The sequence below is a fragment of the Schistocerca americana genome, chromosome 1 (genome assembly GCF_021461395.2).
Source record: "Schistocerca americana isolate TAMUIC-IGC-003095 chromosome 1, iqSchAmer2.1, whole genome shotgun sequence".
Lineage (NCBI taxonomy): Eukaryota > Metazoa > Arthropoda > Insecta > Orthoptera > Acrididae > Schistocerca > Schistocerca americana.
In genome coordinates this window covers 780,737,940-780,763,986 of record NC_060119.1, presented here as the reverse complement: position 1 = coordinate 780,763,986, position 26,047 = coordinate 780,737,940, and the positions used below count along the sequence as shown (strand labels likewise).

General features: G+C 38.7%; 1 protein-coding gene across 1 annotated transcript in view; it reads right to left on the bottom strand.

Annotated features, from left to right (window-relative positions):
* The window catches only part of LOC124594185, a 148,460-nt gene that overhangs the window by 73,152 nt on the left and 49,261 nt on the right, over positions 1–26,047 (bottom strand). The window contains exon 5 of the mRNA XM_047132545.1: positions 785–910. Coding sequence (XP_046988501.1) covers positions 785–910 — 126 coding nt within the window. The remainder of the gene's footprint in view (positions 1–784; positions 911–26,047) is intronic.

Genomic DNA, 26,047 nt, shown 5'->3' with positions numbered 1-26,047 from the left:
CACTGTAGGAATTGGGAGAAAGAGAGTAAGTCTTTGACAAGTCCAACATGGCCAAATTTGTGTGTGGCGCTGAAGGAGTGGCATTTGGATAGGATTGGAACTTCTGTGCAACTGAGGTTTTTGGTGGAAAGGTTTACAACACTGTGCTGGGTTCACTCTGGTTCTTATTTTTGTGGAGTTTTGGGAGTAAGTTTTGGAGAATGTTGAAAATTGAGAGGTCAGCTATGCCAGGTCTGGGTGCTATGAGGCGTCGATGGTGGGCCCACTGTGAGTAGGATGGGTGCTGATGGATAGTGGGATTAGGACATCAACAAGCTGGACACCCCATGTCACCTTCAGTGTGTGCTGCAACTCACTAGCAGCAGCAACTGTGCATCACATGCCTTGCCCATGTACCTGCTACCCTTCCTTCTCACATTCCTAGCCAGCAAACCAGCTGCCTCTCCTGAACCAATAGAAATCTAACCCCAACCCCTGTCCCTGCCTCTCACCTCTCTCCCTCTACCCATTCCATCCAATATAACATCCCATCACAACAACTTAGTGCACCTACCGAAATGCAGTACTAGCTCTATTCATCCATCCTGCTCTATGTATACACCAAAAGCTAGCAAGTTTTCTTTCTTTGTGTATGTGCCCATCAACAACTCAACAATTTTGTGTTTTGGTTAGAGGTCTCCTTTAATCCAAAAGTCTTTAATTTTAAGAAGAAACATTTCTATTAGCTCATTTGTGTATTAATTGAGAAATAGAACAATACAATAGAAGTTTAAACAGTCCTTACCTCTGTATACTGAATCACATTCTATTTGAGTCACCTTGATATTCCATCTTCGACCAAAAGTATTTGTGGTAGTGGCATCAACTGATAATTGCAGAGGAGTAGTACCAGCTTCGAAATCAACATAAACTGCAAGTAAGAGAAGAAAAAATACTTACATAGAAAAAAATAATTTTAATGGCTGATTTAATTTTTGGAAAAAATAAAAACAAATCATAGCTCTAAAATCTATAACATCTATTTTATGTGGCATCACAATACATAAAATGGGTCTGGAGTTATTAATATAATTCATTTACATTCTAAGCTGTGGGAGTGAAAAATGCATCTGAATTATTATCATCCATTTCTATTCTAAACTGTGGGAGTGAAATTATGGAATATTCATTTTCAGTTTCTTAACTTATTTTTAGCTTGCATCAAAACACGATATCCTCATCTGCGAGATTGTTATGCAAGCATGATCAAATGTGTCCAGGATATAATATTAAAATGGTAACTTATTATTGAGGATGATTTAATTATTTACCCCCAGTACAAGTGACAAACTTTTTTTAATTAAACAGAAATTTTCAGTACATTATATGGTAAGTGCATGAGATTATTACAGAACAGAGAAATGTTTGGAAAACAATGTAAACATTTGGAAAATGCAACCAGTGCTCTTTGTCAAAGTCAAGATACCTAAATGTCCATTCTTCATTGAGAGCAGAAACTTGTCATTGTGGGATAGTGTTAAATACATAGGTCTCAAACTGACAAAGGGCTCACACTGGGAGACACAAACTGAAACTTGTAATAAATTCTGAAATCTTTCCTGGCAACTTGGTCTTCTTCTGGGAAGCAGTTCTGTCAACTACAACAGAACTTATGTCATGGAGGCAAATAACAATACTGTATAGCTTGATGACAGTCACTCACTACAATCTTTGCTGGGTTACACGAGCAGATAAAACTGCAGCATTTTATTGCTGAAAAAGGGTTACTACATTCTGGTCCTCAACAAGCACCCATTTCTCATACTACAACAACCTTAGACACAATAGTAATTCAAAAAATCATTAAAAGTACCTATTATTAGTCAATCTTATTTACATTTACGAACTGAACTTACCTGTTAGCTGCATAGCAAACAATAATTGTTATCTGTGTTTACACATAAACATCTGTGAAGTGCATGACAAAGGGTACTGCCCAGTGTACTATGTATTGGGTTTTCTTCCTGTTCCACTCACATATGAAGACAAGATGAAGTCTACTGTTATGCCTCTGTGTTCACCATCATTAGTCTAATCTCATACTCACAGACCCTAAGGGGGCAGTACATAGGATGCTGAGCTATATGCCTAGATTCTTCACTAAGAAGTGGTTCTTGAAGTTTTGTAAGTAGGTTTTTGTGGGATAGTTAACATTGATTTCAAATATCTCCCAATCCAGATCCCTTTGTTTTTATAATATACAGATAATTATTGTTCTACTGTAAATATCTCTGTGGTCATGTTGATATTAAAATGCAACAAGAGATAAAGAGCAGCTGTTTAATATAATTGAGGAATCTGTAGCTTTTTTTTTCAAAATGATGACTTTCCTATTTCTGCTATTTAGCTTAAGTAAGCACATATGGTTTATGTCAGCTTATAATGGAATTGGTCAATGACCCTTTTTTCACCACAAATTGGTACATGTGATAATTCGAGTATCTGATATGCATGATCACTAAGCACCCAGCACACCCAGGCAACCAGATTATCCAATACACAAAAGTACTTATAAAATCATATACCGGTACATTGTTGTTTACTTTGTTATGATTAAATAGATTATTGAAAATTATTTCACTTAAGTACTAATATTCTAAAATGTATAAGAAGAAAATATTTTAAATATGAAATGTTGTGTTCCCTTTAATTTTGAAAGAATCTTTGAAATGATTCACATTTATTATTGGTTCTATTTAAACATATATTAGATTATAATTTGAGGAATATCTGTGATGTAAGTGCTGTAAAATACTACTGACTTATAAATTTTATCTTTTTGTGTAAACAATCCATATGTAACTGTCACATATTTGAGTTAACAATGCAACATGAGCATTGGTGGTCACGTTGTATCCAAGGTGGGTCTTTGGTGTGTTAATGTCGGTCTGTAATCCAGACTCTATTTTGTTCTGTTGTAATTAGTAGGTCATCCTGGTTTAACTTGTGAAGTATGATTGCAAAAGAACATATACGAAACATCTGCAACTATTAATCCAAATATTAATATGCAGCACACACAGGAAACCTTTTTATACTGCAGTAACCAATAGCAAGGAATTAGATCTCTTAGAACACTGAACCTATTTGAAGAAGAAAGTATGATGGATTATGAAAGAGAAATTAAGAAGATGATAACAGACTCAATAGTTATCATACCATTGATATTTAAACATAATGATCCCACTTTCATTCTCCAGTTGTTTACAGTACTGGAGAAGTGCAGAAAAAAATCAATTCATTTTCCAAACAAGGTTTGTGGGCTAATTTTTATGAAGTGTTGAACTTTAATAGCAGAAAAGGTGGAAACATGAGAAGCTGACATACACCATACGTGCTTACTTAAGCTAAGTAAAAGAAATAGGAAAGTCATCATTTTGAAAAAAAAGCTGCAGATCCGTCAGTTATATTAAACTGAATGAACCACAATGTATGAATGAATGAATGATTTTATATTAAAAAAATATATTAACACTAGGGATGCCATCATATTTCTCCTACAGGTTGCAATAATAATCCATTATCAATCAGCATCGAGCTGAAATTTTTGTACTGTTTTATTGAGAATTGCGTGAATTTTCAGAGGGATTTCCCTAGTAGTTGTCATTAGTTGAAGTTTTTCACCTTTACAATCCTTAAACATGAATTTTACCACTTCATCTTCATGGTGACAATCTTATCTTTCATTTCTCATTCATTTATATGAAAGATATAAATGTAATAAAATTTATGAAATTGACTGTACTGTCAAAATATATCCTAATCAAATAGAATGAAGAACACTAGCATAAAGATAGCCAAACATTTTGAATCACTGGCTTTTCCATTCACTAAGCATGTTCTGCAGAAGCTGGCATGACAGAATTTTCAGCACTGTGCATTGCAGCAAGGCAAACATCTACTGAGAGCTGTAACTATCATGGACCAACCAAGAGTAGTCTATTAAGAATTAGTTGTGGCTGATTACATTCAGCTGCACTATATACAGAAGAAAATCTTATACAATTAGGAGAAAAATTGTTAACTTGAAGAATATATTGATTTTCCACTTACACTATTTAGTTGCCATATTTTTACTACTGTTTAAAACACACACACAGTCACATACACACACACACACACACACACACACACACACACACACACACACACAGAATATTTATATATAAAAATATAGAGAGCAACACTGGAACTTCCAGTCAGGCTGCAGGACAGGACTGGTAGATGTTGGGCTGCAGCAATGGAACAGCAAGTGAATGTATGCATGTGTGCATGTGTACTTGAACACACATATTTATATATTTATTAGCTCCCAAGAACCTCTAAAAGCTCAGCTGGCAGTAACTGTGCATTTCCACACGTTTGCCTGCTGCTCAATGTCTTCTCTCTTTAGCAGATAGTTATCAATCCTCATATAGATTTTTATATTACATTATGTATTCAGCATCACTGAATTTGTGGAAAGTGGTTTTTTTCTTATATTATGGTGGTGTACTTTCATTGTCAGCCACAAACGCTTTTAAAAAGGTACAGTATTAAATGTGAGTATACGAACCCCAAATTCATTAAGGAATCCTTGTAGGAGGTTCTATTATGTATTTTTGAAAGAGACACACTACCCAGGCTTTTGAACTAATAGTTCTTTCATCGAGGAGAAGTAAAGGACATATTGGGGAAGGTTAATAGGAAGGGCAAGTCACTCAGATCCCGGGGTGAGAGAGGCCCACATGTGGAGAGGACAAGGATAGACTTTGTCCTCAATACAGGAGGGCCTTCCTCTTCTTGGGGTCTGAGTGACTTGTAGGCAAGCAAAGCTCTGGATTCTGGCCCATACTGGCTAAATGGGACCAGCTGCGTCATTCTCTACCAATGGCATCATTTGTATGCAGCGTGGAGGGTCATGGGATCAGCAGTCTGCTCTCCCAGTTGTCGATGGCTTGCTTGACATTGGAGCCAGTATGCCTCAATTGAGTAGCAACTCAGCTGGCATCATGAGGTTGAGTCCACTTCAGTCCAGTCTTTCCACGAAGGAAAAAGTCCTGGCAGTACCAAGAATCAAACCAGGGGCCTAAGTATAGCAGCCATATATGCAGGTCACTACGCCACAAACATGGTCTGAGAGACCAGGCCTTCTTTTAATTTTCCCCAACACGTCTGTTACTCACCCATGATGAAGAAATTGTTAGCTCTGAGCAACATGTAGTGCAGTGCTATACATTTTGCCTCCTGAAGGTTAGTGTTGGTCAAAAGTTCTGTCTCCATATTTATTAGTGTTCATGATTGAATTTCCCTTTTATACAATTATACAATATTTTTATTGATTAAATCTTCAAAAGTAACACTTCGTAAACTTTGGTACATTATCACAAAAGATGACTGCTAGGATGACAGGAAGTGAAAGTATATAGAATAAGCTGTTACTTAAGTGGGAACAATGCCAAACTAAATATCCTGATCTGTTTATTAATATTGTGACTTCATTTAGGCTCGTTATGCACTAAAATACCAATAAATTTGACATAATATATTTCATTTACTGTATGACCAACAAAATCTGTTTCTGCTACTTTTAATCGCGTTTGTTTAACTTTTCGTAATGTGAGTTTTTGCATACAAAAAGTTAATGTCTTTGATGTGAATATGTTGTAAATGTCTACATCTTCATCTACATCTACATAGATACTTTTCAAACCACCATATGGTGTGCAGCAGAGGGTACCTTGTACCACTACTAGTCATTTTCTTTCCTGTTCCACTTGCAAACAGAGCGAGGGAAAAATGACCATCTGTATGTCTCCAAATGAGATATAATTTCTTGTGTCTTATCTTCATGATCCTTACATGCAATGTATGTTGGTGGCAATAGAATCATTCGGCTGTCAGCTTCAAATACCAATTCTCTAAATTTTCCCAATAGTGTTTCTCGAAAAGAATATCGCCTTTCCTCCAGAGATTCCCATTTGAGTTCTCAAAGCATCTCTCATGTTGTTCAAACCTACCATAACAAATCTAGCAGCCCGCTTCTGAATTGCTTTGATTTCTTCCTTCAATCTGACCTGGTAAGGATGCCAAATAGCAATACTCAAGAACAGGTCACTCCAGCATCCTATATGCAGTCTCTTTGCAATGTTATGCTCAGATATTTAAATGACTTAACTGTGTCAAGCAGGACTATAGTAATACTGTATCCGAACATTACAGGTTTTAACTTCCTCCTTCTCTGCATTAATTTACATTTTTGCACATTTAGGGCTACCTACCATTCATCAAACCAACTGGAAATTTTGTCTAAGTCATCTTGTATATTCCTACAGTCACTCAACTTTTAGGGCTACCTACCATTCATCAAACCAACTGGAACTTTTGTCTAAGTCATCTTGTATATTCCTACAGTCACTCAACTTCAACATCTCACCGTATACCATGGTATCATCAGCAACAACAACAGATTACTACCCACCCTGTCCGCCAGATCATTTACGTACATAGAGAACAACAGTGGTCCCATCACACTTCCCTGGGGCACTCCTGATACCCTCATCTCTGTTGAACACTTGCCATTGAGGAAAACATACTGGTTTCTATTATTTAAGACATCTTTGAGCCACTCATGTATCTGTGAACTTATTCCATATGCTCATGCCTTTTTAACAGCCTGCAGTCAGGCTCTGTGTAAAATGCTTTCCAGAAATCTAGAAATATGGAATGTGCTTGATGACCTTCATCCATAGTTCTCAGTATCTTATGTGAGTTTTTCATGAGTGATGCTTTCTAAATCCATGCTGATTCATGGAAATAAGCTTCTCAGCCTCAAGGAAGTTTATTATATTTGAACTGACAATATTTTCAATGATTCTGAAGGAAACAGAAGTTAGGGATATTGGTCTGTAATTTTGTGGGTCCATTCTTTTAGCTTTTTATATACTGGAGTCACATGCACTTTTTTCCAGTCACTTGAGACTTTGTGTTGGGCAAGAGATTAATGATAAATGCAAGCTAGGCAAGGGGGCCAATGGTGTAGAGTAATCTTTGTAAAATTGAACTGGGATTCAATCCAGACCTAGTGATTTATTTGCTTTCAAATCTTTCAGTTGCTTCTCTATGTCAGGTATGCTTATCACCATGTTGTACAACAAGGAGTCTGTCTGATTGTTAAATGACAGTATTTTTGGATGGTCCTCCTCTGTGAATGATTTCTTCAACATGAAATTTAAATCTTCAGCTTTTGTTTTGCTATCTTCAACTGCCACACCAGATTGTTAAACAAGGACCTGAATGGAAGCTCTAGTCCCTTTAGTGATTTTACATATGACCAGAACGTTCTTGGGTTCTCTGCCAGATCTTTTACTACTGTGTGATGGGGGTACTTGTTGGATGCTTTGCACATAGATCTTTTCACAGATGCATGAATCTCTTCTAACCTTCAATTATTGTCATTTATGCATTCACTTTTGAACTGATAGTGCAACAGTCTCTGCTTCCTCAGGATCTGCCGATGGTGAGTCTCTTCTATCCTTTATCCATTTACTAGGCACATAACTCTCCAGACCCCTTGATTTACAATCTGCTCAAGCTTTTCTCATAATTCCTCTACATCCATCTTACTGGAACTAAATGTTGCCAATTCATTCTTTAAGTAAGATGTTAATAATTGCTTATCTGCTCTGTCTAGCATAAACACTCTCCTAGCCTTCTTGACTAATTTATTAACTTTTGTAATCATAGTTGCTATAATGACATCATGATCACTAATCCCCATTTCTATAATGACATTGTCAATAAGGTCTTGCATATCTGTAGTTACAAGGTCTAAGATATATCTATTGCATGTAGGCTGCTGAGCTAGCTGCTCAACACAAGTATCCGTTTTCACTGACTATTATCTGATTTTTTTTTTAGGATTGCTAAATTTGTCTTGTTGTTTCATATGATCATTTACATAGCATACATTTTAGATTATGAATAGCTTTTGATGTCACTGACAAGTCATGAACACAGGAAAAAAACAGGAGAGGATCAAACACCAAGTCATGTAGGACATCACATTGCACATTTTCCTTTTATGAATTTAGTTTTATGCTTTTAATTTTTATAGGAAAGTGTTTTCTACTGTATATTGAATCTTTCAGGAAACACAGTGGCAGATTTAGACAACAAAATGCTACTGCTGCATGTGCAAGTGCTGGCATCATCACTGCAGTGCTGGCTGCAGGGCCATGCCTATGTTTCCAGTGCTTGTGGTCACCCTTTAAAGTTAGAAGTGCAGTGGCTTTATCTTTGGTCATGATTGTACTGAACTGAAGTACTGTCGCCACTGCACATCATTGTTTTGGTCATAGTAGTTGCTATGTCTCAGGTTTTCACTACTGGATTACTTGTTGGACTTGTTATTCAACTGTGTCATCTCTGTTGACTGTCTGTCCCCTGTTGTTCTCCTCCTGTGAGTAAACAACTCATGTTTACAGCCTTGGCCAGTCAGCCAATTTCTGTGGGTTCTTGAGTCATTCCTGGGATTGTCAGATTTTGGTCACTATATCTGACAACAAGGAAAGAGGTTAATAGCATGGCACAGATGCAAAATTGTTCAGCTCATGGAACAACAGCAACAGTAGCTCTTGCAGCAGCAATTGCAACAGCAGTTCCAACAGCAGTAGGAAACTGATTTGCTCTATTAGGAAATTCAACCTGTGAAGGATCGACTGCAGGTTCATGGTACCTATCCCATACAGGCTGTGGTCACTTCCCAGGTGGATAGCCAAAGAGGATTGGGACATGTATTTGCAATGGCTGAAACAGCACTTCACCCTCTTTTGGGTCTCTGATGACACTGTAATGGTCATTCCTTCTTTCTAGGACTTTCCTGGGGACAAATATCTTACTGAAGAAACTGGCTTCTCTTTCAAATCCAGTCACATTCACTTTCAAGTAGACATGCTCCTTGCTTTTGAGTTATTATTCACAATGATTCCATGTGGTCACACAGTGGCTTGTGTTTCATTGATACCACAAGCAAACTGGTCAGAAACATCACACTCATGGGTTGATTCACCGTTGCAATTTCACTTCTATGAATTGTTTGCAAGGCCTCCTATGCAGACTCCTTAATTTGAGATGTAGCGCCTCAACTGGCTCCCAATCTGAAGTTTGCACAGCAGCCCTAAGCCTGGAAACCTTTTGTTGGACAATATTTCAAAAATCACACACTTCTTCAAAATCATGCATGCAGCAAATGAGTACTTCACTATTCACTCACAAGTAGCAGTAGTCCAACCCCCACGTTATGCACTGGGGGAGACGGGATACTCATAAGTCATTTTCCCAATGGTAGTGTCATGATCTGTTTATTTCAGATGTGTCAATAGGCTCTGAACAGCCAGCCACACACTCTTGTCAGGGCAGTGGGGTCTTCCATCATATCCTGACTGTTTTACAGTGGGATGTCTAGATCGCTGGGTGCACTGCATCTGTTGTTGGAAAGATGGCTATCTCTGAACTGTCTGTTGTAAATTGTCAGGATAATGAAACCCTGCTCCTCCCTCGCATCAAATCATTGTTCCCCTGGGTGATCCTCCCACTATTAAGTTGGTTACCAACCTTAATACTGCAAACCAGATCATACATTTCCCTGTGCACACAGTTTCCTTGGAAACTTCAAACATATCCTCTTCTGGGTTCCCATGAATTGGCTCCTTCGCCCCATATGTTGATCACATAAGATGACAGTTTAATTCCCCTCTGGGGTCAGTTCACAATCACAGCTGGCTGGAAAAAAGTCTCAGGGCTCGCAATGCTGTTTGTGGTCAGTAGTCACTTAGCTGGCAACATTTTCAGTAGGATGCCTTCTTGTCATTTGGATTCTTCATCACCAATGAGGTAAAGGTCATCTCTGACATGGTTCCCTTCCAGGAACTCAACAACCTTAGTGCCACTTTCTGCACCTATATTTGAACCCGGCTTATGGTGCACTGCAGATTTTCAGTTTCGTATTTCATTGTATCCAGGCACAGTGTCCTGTTTCTGTCAGGCATGACCTATTCTTATCTCCCTACAGACAGCTGTTAAGCAGGAACTAGATTACCTTCAGAAGGCTGGGGTGATTGAACATGTTAAAACCAGTGCTTGGGCCACACCCCTAGTGGTGGTAAACAAATCCAATGGCTCCCCTCAGTTCTGCAGAGACTTTAATTTTGACAAGTGGAATCCTACCTCATACCATATCCAGAGGACATTCTCACAAAGCTTCTAGGAAGAGAGTATTTTTCTAAGATAGACCTTGCCAACCCATTTTTGCAGATGCCATTGGATGAGGACTCCCAAAGCATCATTAAAATTGTTAACACCTCCTCAGTAACACTAGCATCTGTTTATGCAAATGCAAGAGCTTGCCTTAAGGGATCTCTTCTGCTCCAGCAAGCTTCTAGAGATACGTGGGACATTTAACCATGTTCATCTCTGGATGCACTGTCTTGATGACTTAACTGTCATGGGCACTATGAGTCAGAACCATCTGCACAAGCTTTACACCATTTTTACTAAGTTGCATGATACACTGCAGACTTTACTAAGTTGCATGATTTGCTGCTTACACAAATGCCAGATTTTTTTGAGGAGAAAGGGGAAATCCTCAGACACTTGCTCAACAAAGAAGGGATCCAGCCCACTGATCACACTGTAGCAGCTATTGATTCTCTACTGCATCCTCAATAGCCCTTACAGGAGCTTCAGTCTTTTTTTCTAATTTCCTTTCACAAGTGGCCCATATTATGCATCCACTAAACCAGATACAGAAGAAAGGTGGTCAGCAAATGTGGAAAGCTGCCTATGAGCGCACTGTCACACAGCTGAAGGATCTGCTGTGCTTGGCACCCTGTCTTATATCCTTTTCCCCATCACATCCACTGGTTTTGGCCTTATATGTCTCTCATATGCCATTAGTGCAGTGCTACTGCACAGGAAAAATGATGGTACTGAGCAACTGATTGCCTATGCATCAAAGACTCTGACACCTGCTCAAATGAACTACTTGCAGACAGAGAAAGAGGATTAGGTAATTATCTTTGAGAAGGTCCATGTTTACTTGTTTGGGACCTAGTTTACCCTCATAGACCACAAAGCACTGGTGGCATTTTTCAGGTGATGCTCCTGGCTTTCAGAGCAGATGGCACAATTTCTCCAGTATAGGGCACTTTTCCTTAGCTCCTACAATCATACCATTAAATAAAAGCCCTCAGCACACAATGCCTATGAGCGAAACTCATTATGGCTGCTCGAATCACTGCAGATGTGCACTGTGGCCCTATCTTATGGCACATCAAGCACTATTTTTTTAAGAAATGCCAGTCCAGAGCTTCAATCTGAGTCTAACCTCTCCCACTGTTTGTTTGTCACTACTGATGTCCCCCTACTTCATGCAGAGATGGATACTCACAATGTTGTCATTCGACTACCTTGCAGCCTCAGGTTTTGCAACTCCTACCTCACAGGCATGGGGGTGCGTCATGGATGAAAGCTGTCATGAGGCATGCTGCATATTTGCCAGGACTCAGCAAGGACATGGAGGCAATGGTGCACAGCTGTCCTGCTTGTGCTCTGCACCAGGCTGCTCTGCCCCAATCTTCCACCCCTGACCAAGCTCCCATAACCCCTGGGACTGCATTAATCTGGTGGGCTTTGTTGGCATCTTTCTGGGCTCTATGTGGCTCACTGTCATGACGCTTATGCTAACTACCAATAGTGGTCAGCATGGTGTCCACCACCACTGACATCACACTTAGCACATTAATCCAGATTCTAGCTGTTGAGGGGATTTCCTAGACCACTGTGTCTGACAGTGGGCTACATTTTAACAGTGTTGGCTTTTGAACAATTCTGCACCTCAAATGGGATCAAATATCTATTGTGTCTGCCATTTCACCTGGCCTCCAATGGTGAAGGAGAGTGTACGATGTGGACATTTAAACAGCAAATGTTGAAAGTGTTGGAAACCTCCTCATCCTCATCCTCCTCCTCCTCCTCCTCCTCCTCCTCCTCCTCCTCTTCCACCACAACCACCACCACCACCAACAACAACAACACAACAGTGCTCATGATATTTCTTAGCATATACAGGACCACTCGTGTCCATGACCGTAGCCCAGCAGTGTTCCTCTGCAGGGTTGCTCCCACCAGCTGGCACATTTCAGCACTGGGACACCAACTGTGCCACCAGTTTGTCTGACAAACTATGGTCCAGGGTGCTTCCAGCTGCAAATCCATTTCAGAAGGGAGGGATCTGGTGTCCTGCTCTTATGAGTTTGAAAGCCAGCCAGAATGAATGGGGCTTGATGACAGCCATTAGATGGAACTGCTACATTTGTGGGCAATGGCATTGCTACTGCAGCACTGGATGGAAAGTGATTCTACTCTTGTTGGCCTATGAGTGCTCATGGTCTTCAGTAGCATTTCTGATGCGCTCTTGCATTGTTGTCAATTCACACTATTCACTGTGCCTTTCGTTTTCAATCTTGGGTTGCTCATTGGACTTGTTATTCTGCTATGACATTTCATTGTCAGTCTTTCTCTTGTTGTTGCCATCCAGTTTACTCCCAGTGACTTGCTGTTGACAGCCTTGGTTGCCAATAGAGTTTCTGTGGGTTTTTGATGTGTTCCTTGCCTAGTCAGATCGCTGTGACTATACTCTGATTTAGAGAAAAATGGAGGAATTAAACCCAAGGCTTAGATCACTTGATAAAGTTCTTGGATGCACATTTCTCACCATCCACAATTGATGGGGGAATTTTGGAAACTCCCTTAATAAATTAAGTACGTGTTATATGCAGGAAGTGAGTACTTGGGTAGCAGAGTATGTATAGCATGAACATGTGGGTTTTTTCAGGATAGAGAAATTCTTCTACAAAACCAACAAAACATTGCATCCTGGGTTTTGAGAGAGAGAAGAAAATCAGCACCCATTAATTACAGAGGGTAGCTTTCATCATTGTGGATGTGAGGGAAAAATGTTACTATAGTAACAGTTAAAAGCATGAGTGTCCATGTGATGGTCACAGAACTAGTCTCACTCTTCAATGGTAATAAACACATTAAAAAACGTTTGCGTCACCTTGGTTCTGAGAGTTCCAGAACCTGTACAGAAAATTGGAAAAGAAATCAACATAAACATCATTTCTGTCATTTTTATTGCCCATGAAAACCACACACTGCATGTTGTACCACCATGCAGTGAGACCTTCAGAGGTGGTGATCCAGATTGCTGTACGCACCGGTACCTCCTCTAATACTCAGTAGCACATCCTCCTGCATTGATGCATGCCCGTATTTGTCATGGCATACTATCTTCAAGTTCATCATGGCACTGCTGGTCCAGATTGTCCCACTCCTCAAAGGTGATTCGGCATAGATCCCGCAGAGTGGTTGGTGGGTCACGTCCTCCATAAACAGCCCTTTTCAATCTATCCCAGCCATGTTCGATAGGGTTCATGTCTGGTGAACATGCTGGCCACTCTAGTTGAGTGATGCAGTTATCCTGAAGGAAGTAATTCACAATATGTGCATGATGGGGTCACAAACTGTCATCAATGAAGATGAATGCCTCGCCAATGTGCTGCCGATATCACTGCACTATCTGTCCCAAAATGGCAATCACGTATCCTTCAGCCATTATGGTGCCTTCCATGACCACCAGTGGCATACATCGGCCCCACATAATGCCACCCCAAAACAGCAAGGAACCTCCACCTTGCTGCACTTGCTGGACTATGTGCCTAAGGTGTTCAGCCTCACTGGGTTGCCTCCAAATACGTGTCCGACAATTGTCTGGTTGAAGGTATATACGATACTCATCAGTGAAGTGAACATGATGCCAATCCTGAATGGTCCATTCAGTATGTTGTTGGACACATCTGTACCGCACTGCATAGTGTCATGGTTGCAAAGGTGGACCTTGCCATGGACGTTGAGAATGAAGTCATGCCACGTGGGATAGCCATGTGGTCTGAGGCATCTTGTCATGGTTCGCGCGGCCCCCCCCGTCTGAAGTTTGAATCCACCCTTGGGCATGGGCTGTCCGCAGTGTAAGTTAGTTTAAGTTAGATTAAGTAATGTGTAAGCCTATGGACCCATGACCTTAGCGGTTTGGTCCCATAGTCATTACCACAAACTTCCAAAAATGAATATGTGCATCATGCAGCCTATTGTGCACAGTTTGAGTCATAACATGATGTCCTGTGGCAGTAGTAGCCCTTGGGTGGCCTGAGTGAGGCATGTCATCGACAGTTCCTGTATCTCTGTATCTCCTGCATGTCCGAACAACATAGCTTTGGTTCACTCTGAGATGCCTGGACACTTCCCTGGTTGAGAGCCCTTCCTGGCACAAAGTAACATTGTGGGCATGATCGAGCCATGGTACTGACCGTCTAGGCATGGTTGAACTACAGACAACACGAGCCATGCACCTCCTTCCTGGTGCAATGACTGGAACTGATCAGCTGTTGAACCCCCTCTGTCTAATAGGCGCTGCTCATGCATGGTTGTTTACATCTTTGGGTGGGTTTAGTAATATCTCTGAACAGTCAAAGGGGCTGTGTCTGTGATACAATATCCACAGTCAACATCTATCTTCAGAAGCTCTGGGAACCGGGGTGATGCAAAACGCTTTTTGATGTTTGTTATACCCATATAGTACTGGAAAAAAATTGCTGAAATCAGATTGAATAGCAGGTTAATGCAGATCCTAAATGCAAAATAAGTTGGGTTAAGATAAGTATTCATACCAACATAGCACTCAGGTACTCTTAAGGACAACTGCCTGACAACTCGTAGTGGTGGAATATATAGTGGTAATGTTATACCATAAGAGAAAAATTTAAACTTACCAGCTATTGACTGGGAAATTGATGCCATTAGGTCAGTGGTAGGGACAGAGTTTTGTGTGACATTGTTCCAAATGTGATACCTGAAAATTATGCTGAGTATTTAGAGGACTGACTTGCAAGGGTAAGATGTTGTATCTACTCAGTACAAACAAGCCCAAGATTTACAAGTCAGCCAACATAGTGCAGGAAATCAGTGATCATAAGACTGTTGCAGTGCCACAGGTGACGGGTGTCAACAGGAAAGTTAAGAAAGGGTGGAAGGTATTTCTGCTTATTAAGTACAACATAAAACAGAGTTCAGTTAAGTTGAGCATTCAGTCAACCACTCAACTCCAACACCAGAAATTTTGAATACAAATGAACACAAATTCAAGAGTCTTGAACAATAAGTGTTAGACAGGTATGTGCTGAGCATTGTTGGGAGGCTTGGGAAAGCCTAGCCATGTATCAATGGCCATATTAGACAGTAACTCCAAAAGGAAAGAGATCTTCACCACAGATTTGAATGTAAAAAAAATGCCTTTTTGACAATGGCAATGACCTTCTGCAAGATATCTGACCTCAAATGTCCACTGTAAGAAGTTCCCCATTGACAATGTTTGCTAAGAAACTGGTTGAGATGGACCTGGATTCGCTAACAGCAGGAATCCTATTATGTCTGCAACTAACTGTCATTGACAGGATGTGATATTTGTCTCTGAGTCGTGTCAAGTCAGAATTTTTTACGACCACTGTTCTTATGTCATGTTAAATGGGTGTGAGAAGCACACTATTCCTCTTAAACATACTAAACAGTCTGTGTTGGTACACCACAAATCAGACAACTTCATTCATGGTGTGGTCATAGACACAGCCAAACATGTCGCCTTGTTTCTTTTATTCTGTCACCACTCCACACTGACTCATATTATTGCACAAATTGCGTATAACATATTGGCACAGAGACACCACTTCATTAACATGATTTATGTCAGTGGCGGAGAGTCAAATGATCACATGGTACCGAATACACACCTGGAGTGATCCAAAGAGATCAGTGCGTTTTTTTAAAGGGAATGCTGACATTCTGCCATGTGAGCTCATGCAGGAACGTGAAAGAACTTGAGCATTTTCTAGCAGTGATCTATTGAAGGTCACTGGAAGAAAGTAGCACTCCACATGACTGAAAAAATGTGCAGATCATGTAACCCATCATGAACTGCACGCAAAGAAACATTGGCCATATGAGCACTTGCCAGATACTGTTGAAAAATGCAAAGCTTTGTTCTCTGTCACCCAGTTCATTAAAAAATGGTTGCAAAAGTTTTGCACATATCTTTCACTTTTAACTGCACTTTTAAAAAAATTGGGCATATTATTATGTCACCACTAACTGCACACCACACTCCTCATGAAGCAGAATAGATCTATTGGTGCTCCAGTGTTGACACTTTTGGGAATTAACATACCCATACAAATGTCACCAAGTCTCATCTAAAAACTGAATGAGATAAGGATACATTTCATCACCATGCACCTGTTTCAAAATCATTCACAAAACCTGTATGCCGGTACCAAGGTTTAATTTGTTGCACTACTGTTACTTCTTAGAGCCTTTTCTAAAGTGATTTAGCAGCTCTTTGCGTTTGCTATGAAAGATGCCTAAGAGACTTCTTGGAGGAATTTTCTGAGTGGGATGCAGTGTCATCAAAATGAACTTCTTTGAGCACCATATGTCATTGTTTTATGCTTCTTGCCATGGACACTTTCCATTTCACAAAATTTTTTCACTGTTGTTGTTGTTGTTGTTGTTGTTGTGGTCTTCAGTACTGAGACTGCTTTGATGCAGCTCTCCATGCTACCCTATCCTGTGCAAGCTTCTTCATCTCCCAGTACTTACTGCAACCCACATCCTTCTGAATCTGCTTAGTGTATTCATCTCTTGGTCTCCCTCTACAATTTTTACCCTCCACGCTGCCCTCCAATGCTAAATTTGTGATCCCTTGATGCCTCAGAACATGTCCTACCAACCGGTCCCTTCTTTTTGTCAAGTTGTGCCACATACTCCTCTTCTCCCCAATTCTATTCAATACTTCATCATTAGTTATGTGATCTACCCATCTGATCTTCAACATTCTTCTGTAGCACCACATTTTGAAAGCTTCTATTCTCTTCTTGTCCAAATTATTTATTGTCCATGTTTCACTTCCATACATGGCTACACTCCATACAAATACTTTTAGAAACGACTTCCTGACACTTAATCTATACTCGATGTTAACAAATTTGTCTTCTTCACAAACGCTTTCCTTGCCATTGCCAGTCTACATTTTATATCTTCTCTACTTTGACCATCATCAGTTATTTTGCTCCCAAAATAGCAAAACTCCTTTACTACTTTAAGTGTCTCATTTTCTAATCTAATTGCCTCAGCATCACCCGACTTAATTCGACTACATTCCATTATCCTCGTTTTGCTTTTGTTGATGTTCATCTTATATCCTCCTTTCAAGACACTGTCCATTCCGTTCAACTGCTCTTCCAAGTCCTTTGCGGGCTCTGATAGAATTACAATGTCATTGGCGAACCTCAAAGTTTTTATTTCTTCTCCATGGATTTTAATACCTACTCTGAATTTTTCTTTTCTTTCCTTTACTGCTTGCTCAATATACAGATTGAATAACATCAGGGAGAGGCTACAACCCTGTCTCACTTCCTTCCCAACCACTGCTTCCCTTTCATGCCCCTCGACTCTTATAACTGCCATCTAGTTTCTGTACAAATCATAAATAGCCTTTCGCTCTCTGTATTTTACCCCTGCTACCTTTAGAATTTCAAAGAGAGTATTCCAGTCAACATTGTCAAAAGCTTTCTCTAAGTCTACAAATGCTAGAAACATAGGTTTGCCTTTCTTCTAAGATAAGGCATAAGGTCAGTATTGCCTCACGTGTTCCAATATTTCTACGGAATCCAAACTGATCTTCCTCGAGGTAGGCTTCTACTAGTTTTTCCATTCGTCTGTAAAGAATTTGCGTTAGTATTTTGCAGCTGTGACTTATTAAACTGATAGTTCAGTAATTTTCATATCTGTCAACATCTGCTTTCTTTGGGATTGGAATTATTATATTCTTCTTGAAGTCTGAGAGTATTTCGCCTGTCTCATACATCTTGCTCACCAGATGGTAGAGTTTTGTCAGGACTGGCTCTCCCAAGGCCATCAGTAGTTCTAGTGGAATGTTGTCTACTCCCGGGGCCTTGTTTTGACTCAGGTCTTTCAGTGCTCTGTCAAACTCTTCACACAGTATCGTATCTCCCATTTCATCTTCATCTACATCCTCTTCCATTTCCATAATATTGTCCTCAAGTACATCGCCCTTGTATAGACCCTCTATATACTCCTTCCACCTTTCTGCTTTCCCTTCTTTGCTTAGAACTGGGTTTCCATCTGAGCTCTTGATATTCATACAAGTGGTTCTCTTTTCTCCAAAGGTCTCTTTAATTTTCCTGTAGGCAGTATCTACCTTACCCATAATGAGATAAGCCTCTACATCCTTACATTTGTCCTCTCACCATCCCTGTTTAGCAGTTTTGCACTTCCTGTCGATCTCATTTTTGAGACGTCTGTATTCCTTTTTGCCTGCTTCATTTACTGCATTTTTATATTTTCTCCTTTCGTCAATTAAGTTCAATATTTCTTCTATTACCCAAGGAGTTCTACTAGCCCTCGTCTTTTTACCTACTTGATCCTCTGCTGCCTTCACTACTTCATCCCTCAGAGCTACCCATTCTTCTTCTACTGTACTTCTTTCCCCCATTCCTGTCAATTGTTCCCTTATGCTCTCCCTGAAACTCTGTACAACCTCTGGTTCTTTCAGTTTATCCAGGTCCAATATCCTTAAATTCCTACCTTTTTGCAGTTTGTTCAGTTTTAATCTACAGTTCATAACCAATAGATTGTGGTCAGAGTCCATATCTGCCCCTGGAAATGTCTTACAATTTAAAACCTGGTTCCTAAATCTCTATCTTACCATTATATAATCTATCTGATACCTTCTAGTATCTCCAGGATCTTCTAGTATCTTCCATGCATACAATCTTCTTTCATGATTCTTGAACCAAGTGTTAGCTATGATTAAGTTATGCTCTGTGAAAAACTCTACCAGGCGGCTTCCCCTTTCATTTCTTAGCCCCAATCCATATTCACCTACTATGTTTCCTTCTCTCCCTTTTCCTACTCTCGAATTCCAGTCACCCATGACTATTAAATTGTCGTCTCCCTTCACTACCTGAATAATTTCTTTTATCTCATCATACATTTCTTCAATTTCTTCATCATCCGCAGAGCTAGTTGGCATATAAACTTGTACTACTGTAATAGATGTGGGCTTCGTGTCTATCTTGGCCACAATAATGCGTTCACTATGCTGTTTGTAGTAGCTTACCCGCACTCCTATTTTTTTATTCATTATTAAACCTAATTCATTATTATACCTAATTTGTGAATTTTCTCATGACTCAAAATTTGAACACCTCAAAGCATCTGTTCAAACAATCCCCAGACAATACAAGTGGATTCTGTACACACATGTGAATTTTAAATAAACACAACAATGAGGAATTGAATTATTCAGTCTTGTGATGTTGTCTTTGCAGACTTCACTGTTACACTTGTGATCTTTGTTTCACTCTTTGAATGACACGGACCAAAAAGGCACATAGTGTGGCATTAATAGAGAGATGAAGGACCCATTCGACCAGCATGCATGGCTCTGGTGGCTAGCAAACACAACCCCGAGCGAACGGTCATCAGATAAATGTAACACCCTGTATATAAACAACCTAGTAGATGATGCAAGGAGCCCCATGAGGCTGTTTGTGGATGACTCAGTGTTATACAGATCAATTGCAATGCATGCAAATTGCAGAAAAGAGGAGGAAGACCTGCATAGGACTGATGCCTGATGCAGGGTCAGGCAGTTGACCAACAGTATAAACAAGTGTAAAGTATTGCACATACATGGGCAGAAAGACATGTTATTGTTTCATTATATGATAACCAAACAATCACTGAAATAACTACCAGATGGTTACAATTAAAGTGTAGCTACTCATGAAGGTCCAGTGTGGGCTATAATTATCATATGGCAGTGGAACTAAGTAGATAGCTAATATGTTAATGCAGAACTGATTTATGTTGGAAAAAATTAGTTCCAATTTTGGACACCAGGTGCAAACGTGGTACTGTACAGCATCTCATTGAAATTTCTGGTGTTCGTATTCAACAAACTGTGTAGGCAATGGTTAACAATAAAATGCACATTATGGAAACATTTCTATACATCTTTCTTTCATTTGCAGTGCTGGAATTGCACCAGACCAAAATTGGAAGTAATTTTTTCTGGCATAAATCAGTTTTGCATTAGAATTATTACATCAACATAAACAGCCATTGGTTAAGAATTTTCAACTGTCAGCAGATATTTTAACTCCATCCAATTTTAAGTCAGTCAATGTGAAATGTCAGCTATCTTTATTGCATCAAAATATTCGAGGACTGAGAAATAAAATTAATGAATTAACTATCTGCATAGATGAATTAGAGTCTTCAAACCCAGCTGACATAATCTGCCTCTCTGAACATCATGTGACCACTGGTATAGAACTTTTAAGTGTTACAGGGTTTAGGTTAGCATCTCACTATTGTAGATCAGAAATGGAGAAAGGAGGAGTTGCCACATTCATCAGGAACTGTCATAAATTTAAGAACATAGACATTCATAAATTTTGCCTAGAACAGCATATGGAAGCATGTGCAACAGAATTAGATTTTCACAAAAAATCTTTCATAATATTAAGTGTATATCGAGCACCTGCAGGTAACTTTAATCTGTTTGTAAACCACCTTGAAGCTGTACTGGCCCATTTAACAACCAAAAACAAAGAAATAGTGGTTGCTGGTGATTTCAATGTAGATTTCCTTAAAGACTCTCCCAATAAGAACCTATTTGAGTTAGTAACACTATCATTCAACTTAATTCCCACAGTAAAGTTCCCCACTAGGATAACCACTTGCTCACAAACAGCCATTGATAATATCTTTATAGAAAAGTCAAATGAACAAAATTATATTACAAAACCAATAGTCAATGGCCTCTCAGACCATGACATGCAGTTCCTTCTGTTAAATGTAAATACTGAACAGGATATAAAATCTGTTAAATCTGAGCTCAAGAGGGTAATCAGTAAGCCAAAAATTGATTATTTTAGGACACTCCTCAGAGACATTCACTGGACTGATGTTTACAGTGCTCATGGCATGAATGAAAAATATAACATTTTTGCTAATAAAGTGCTTACCTTATTTGAACACTGCTTTCCCCCAAAACTTACCAAGGTTAGAGCAAAGTCTACAAAGAAGCCATGGATTACTCGAGGAATAGGGGTATCTTGTAAAACAAAAAGAAAACTGTATCTGTCAATCCGAAACATTTCCAATGTTGATGCTATAGCACATTATAAGAAATACTGCAAAATATTAAAGACTGTAATACGGATGTCAAAGCAAATATATTACAAGGAAAAGATAGTCATATCAGATAACAAAATAAAGACAATATGGGATATAGTGAAGGAGGAGACCGGTAGAACCAGACATGAAGAGGAACAAATAGCATTAAGAGTAAATGATGCATTGGTGACAGATGTGTATAGTGTTGCAGAACTTTTTAACAAACATTTTATAACTGTTACCGAAAAGATGGGGTTGTCAGGTTCGGTAGATGCTGCTATGGATTACCTTAGACCAGACATTTCAAGTAACTTCCATAATATGAATTTGACCCTCACTACCCCAACAGAAATAATGTCCATCATAAAATCTTTAAAATCAAAAACATCTAGTGGGTATGATGAAATATCAACAAAGTTAATTAAAGAATGTGATTCTGAGCTAAGTAACATATTAAGCTATCTGTGTAACCAGTCGTTTATCAGTGGAATATTTCCCGAATGGCTGAAATATGCTGAAGTTAAGCCACTGTTTAAGAAGGGAGATAAAGAAATAGCATCAAATTTCCGTCCAATTTCACTGTTGCCAGCATTCTCAAAAATTTTCGAAAAAGTAATGTACAGTCGTCTTTATAACCATCTTATCTCAAATAACATACTGTCAAAGTCACAGTTTGGATTTCTAAAAGGTTCTGATATTGAGAAGGCTATCTACACTTACAGTGAAAATGTACTTAATTCATTAGACAAAAAATTGCAGGCAACTGGTATATTTTGTGATCTGTCAAAGGCATTTGACTGTGTAAATCACAATATCCTTTTAAGTAAACTAGAATATTATAGTGTAACAGGAAATGCTGCAAAATGGTTCAAATCTTATATCTCTGGCAGGAAACAAAGGGTGTTATTAGGAAAGAGACATGTATCAAGCTATCAGGCATCATCCAACTGGGAACTAATTACATGTGGGGTCCCACAAGGTTCCATTTTGGGGCCCTTACTTTTTCTTGTGTATATCAATGACCTTTCATCAGTAACATTACCAGATGCCAAGTTTGTTTTGTTTGCTGATGATACAAACATTGCAATAAATAGCAAATCAAGTGTAGTCTTAGAAAGATCAGCCAATAAAATATTTGTAGACATTAATCACTGGTTCCTGGCCAATTCTTTGTCACTAAACTTTGAAAAAACACACTACATGCAGTTCAGAACTTGTAAGGGGTGTCCCAAGAGTATATGTCTAACATATGATGACAAGAAGATAGAAGAAGTGGACGGTGTTAAATTCTTGGGATTACAGCTTGATAATGAATTCAACTGGGAGGAGCACACCACAGAACTGCTGAAGCGTCTTAACAAATCTCTGTTTGCAATGCGAATTTTGTCAGACATAGGGGATATAAAAATGAAAAAGCTGGTATACTATGCTTACTTTCATTCCATAATGTCATATGGGATTATTTTCTGGGGTAATTCATCAAGCCAAGCTAAAGTTTTCCGGGCACAAAAACGTGCAGTAAGAATTATATGTGGTGTGAACTCAAAATCATCCTGCAGAAGCCTGTTTAGGGAACTAGGGATACTAACTACAGCTTCCCAATATATTTATTCCTTAATGAAATTTGTCATTAAAAATATATCACTTTTTCAAACCAACAGCTCAATTCATGGAATCAATACTAGAAATAAGAATAATCTTCACAAGGATTTAAAGTCACTTAGTCTTGTACAAAAAGGTGTGCATTATTCAGGAACACACATTTTCAATAACTTGCCAGCAGCCATAAAAAGCTTAACAACCAATGAAATTCAGTTTAAGAGAAGCCTAAAGGATTTATTGGTGGCCAACTCCTTCTACTCCATTGATGAATTTCTGAGGAAAACCAACTGATTTGTATATAAGTACAACATAACTTCTGCACAATTTCAGTGCAGTAATGTGTTCACTGAAAATTTGTGTGTGTGTGTGTGTGTGTGTGTGTGTGTGTGTGTGTGTGTGTAAGTATAATCTAACTTCTGCACCATTTCAGTGCAGTAATGTGTTCATTGTAAATAAGTATTACAGTAGTTGTATTACATGTTTCTTACCTTATAAATAAATATAAAACTTTTTTATTTTAAATTCAGTGCAATAGTATTTGTAAAATGACTCTTAGTGTTCATTAAAAAATGACGATCATTCCACTTGGGACCTGTGGAATGGTACATTAGCTTATTTGTTTTAGTTTAAATATTTGTCATGTATTGTTGTTTTTCTGACATGTTCCACATCCTGGAGGACCTCCTCACTACGGATCAATTGGAATGAAAGTAAATCTAATCTAATCTAATCTAAAAAAATACCTACCAAGTTCACTGCCATATGAAAATGACAGCCAGCACTGGGCACCTATGAGTAACTGCACTTTGGTTATAACCACCTGCACACATCAGTTAAATATCTGGGATAGAAGAAATATAACTGAGCCAATGAAGAGTGGTGCATTTAGTCAAGGATTCCTTATGTGGGCATGAAAGCATCATGGTATATTAATTATGCTCCAGTGGCAGATGCTGCTAAAGAGGAGCTGTGTGTCACAATGTGGTTTGCTGTTAAAATCCCGACATAGTACATTCCTATCAGAAACAACCAACATATCACTTCCTCCTACCTATATACTGGGAAAAGACTGTAATGTTAAAACTGTGGAGATTTGAGCTCACACATAATTTGCAACTGGAACAGTGAAGTCGGAAAGAGATGTTGTAGTATGAAGTAACCATCACCAGACACTGTAAGGTAACTTGTGGAGTACAAATGTAGACATTTCTGACTATTCCATGCCAGTTCTTCAAATGTTTCAACATAATATATTAGCAGTTTGTGATAAAGCAAGCTGGGATCTTTTTACTGTCCCTCTTGTTTTGCCATCTGCCTCCTTAAATTCGTTTTTTTACTTTTAACTAATTACCATTAAGATACGTAAGTATAATTTGAATTACCATAAAAGAGAAAGGATGGCCCTCAGTTTTAAAGAATATAGAACCAGATCTAGTTTTGCACTTAGTTTTGTGTATGTCATAAATTTCCTAATTTATTTTGACTATTCCTAGTTAATTTCTTTTGTTATAGATTGAAATCAGTAATTTTTTTGTAAGTTAAATTCTATTGTTGACTTATAAACAGTATAAATCCTGTACTAATTATAAACATTTGGAAGGCAAAACACTGGCATTCTTTAAGTATTTATTTGGCTTTATTCAAAAACATGTTAGCAAACCCAGCCCTTAATTAATTCCAAAATAATTACCACTTTTGTTAAAGTATTGTTTGCATAGTTATATCTGTTAATTTCATGATTTAAACAAATAATCCAGCTTAAACCTCATGGTAGAAGAAACTGTTAAAAAGAACCAATTTTTCGATGTATTTAGTTAATTTAATGAGTTATGTTTGTAATTTCTGTAAATTAAACATCAAACAATGTATAGTTTCAGTACCCATTATTGTGATGATATATAAAGGCTCAAATTTTGGTCCCGAGACAATCAGTCCACAGCCGATTTTCAGACAAGAAACCTGTGCTGGTAAGGTCAACAACAATGCGTCAACTAAACAGTGGAATAAGTGTAACGCAATCAGGCCATGTGTTAAAACAATGACAGTGTCTGTTCAATATGTACCATATTATTCTGCAAGAACTATGAACTGTGTGGTTAGGTTATTACTGCTCATAGATATTCAACAGTAAACTATTGTAACAGTATGCTGATGTCTGCCTGCAACCTATTTATGAGGCTTATCAAAATTTGCTGCTAGTTACTGGTCATATTAACTGTGTAATATTAGGGGGCTGTGAACAGTGAAAGTAAAGAACTGTTAAATGCAGCTGTGCAACTGTCAGCTACATCATTTATAGTAATCAATGTTGAACTTCCAACTCCCCCCCCCCCCCCCCCCTCCTCTGTTTTTCAGCCAGTATAACAATGCAGTACATCAATGCTGAGGACTATCAATGAGATAATACAGCAGGTGAACGCCACAAGTTTATCAGAACAGTATAAAAGCACACATTATTCTGGTGGGGCAACACAGGGATGCTGTAGATCAGTTACAAATGTGACAGAAAAACACCAGAGCCTTCATGATGGTGAAAAGATACACCTACAGGGAGAGCAGGAATACATGCTTGCGTATATTTTCCTTTTATACCTTTCAACAGCCTCATTTCTTCTTTGTGAAAGCTATAGCAGTGGGTTAGTAAATATGAGTTAATTCTGAAATCTGAATAAAAATGGTAAAACAAGTACCTGGGTGTAACATTTTGTATGGATATGAAATGGAACAGTCACTTAGGTTAATTCATAGATAAAGCAGGTGGAAGACATTGGTTTATTGGTAGAATACTAGGGAAATACAATCAGTTTACAAAGGCGATTGCTTACAAACCATTCACGCAACCCATGCTAGAATATTTCTCAATTGTGGAACCCACACTAAACAGCGTTAACAGGGGATACTGAACATAAATGGAGAAGAACAGCACAAATAATCACAGGTGTGTTTGACCTATGGGAGAATGATATGAGATACTGAAGAACTGGCAGGCACTTGAAGATAGATGCAAGCCATCTCAAGAAAACCTGTCTACAAAGTTTCACAAACTGGC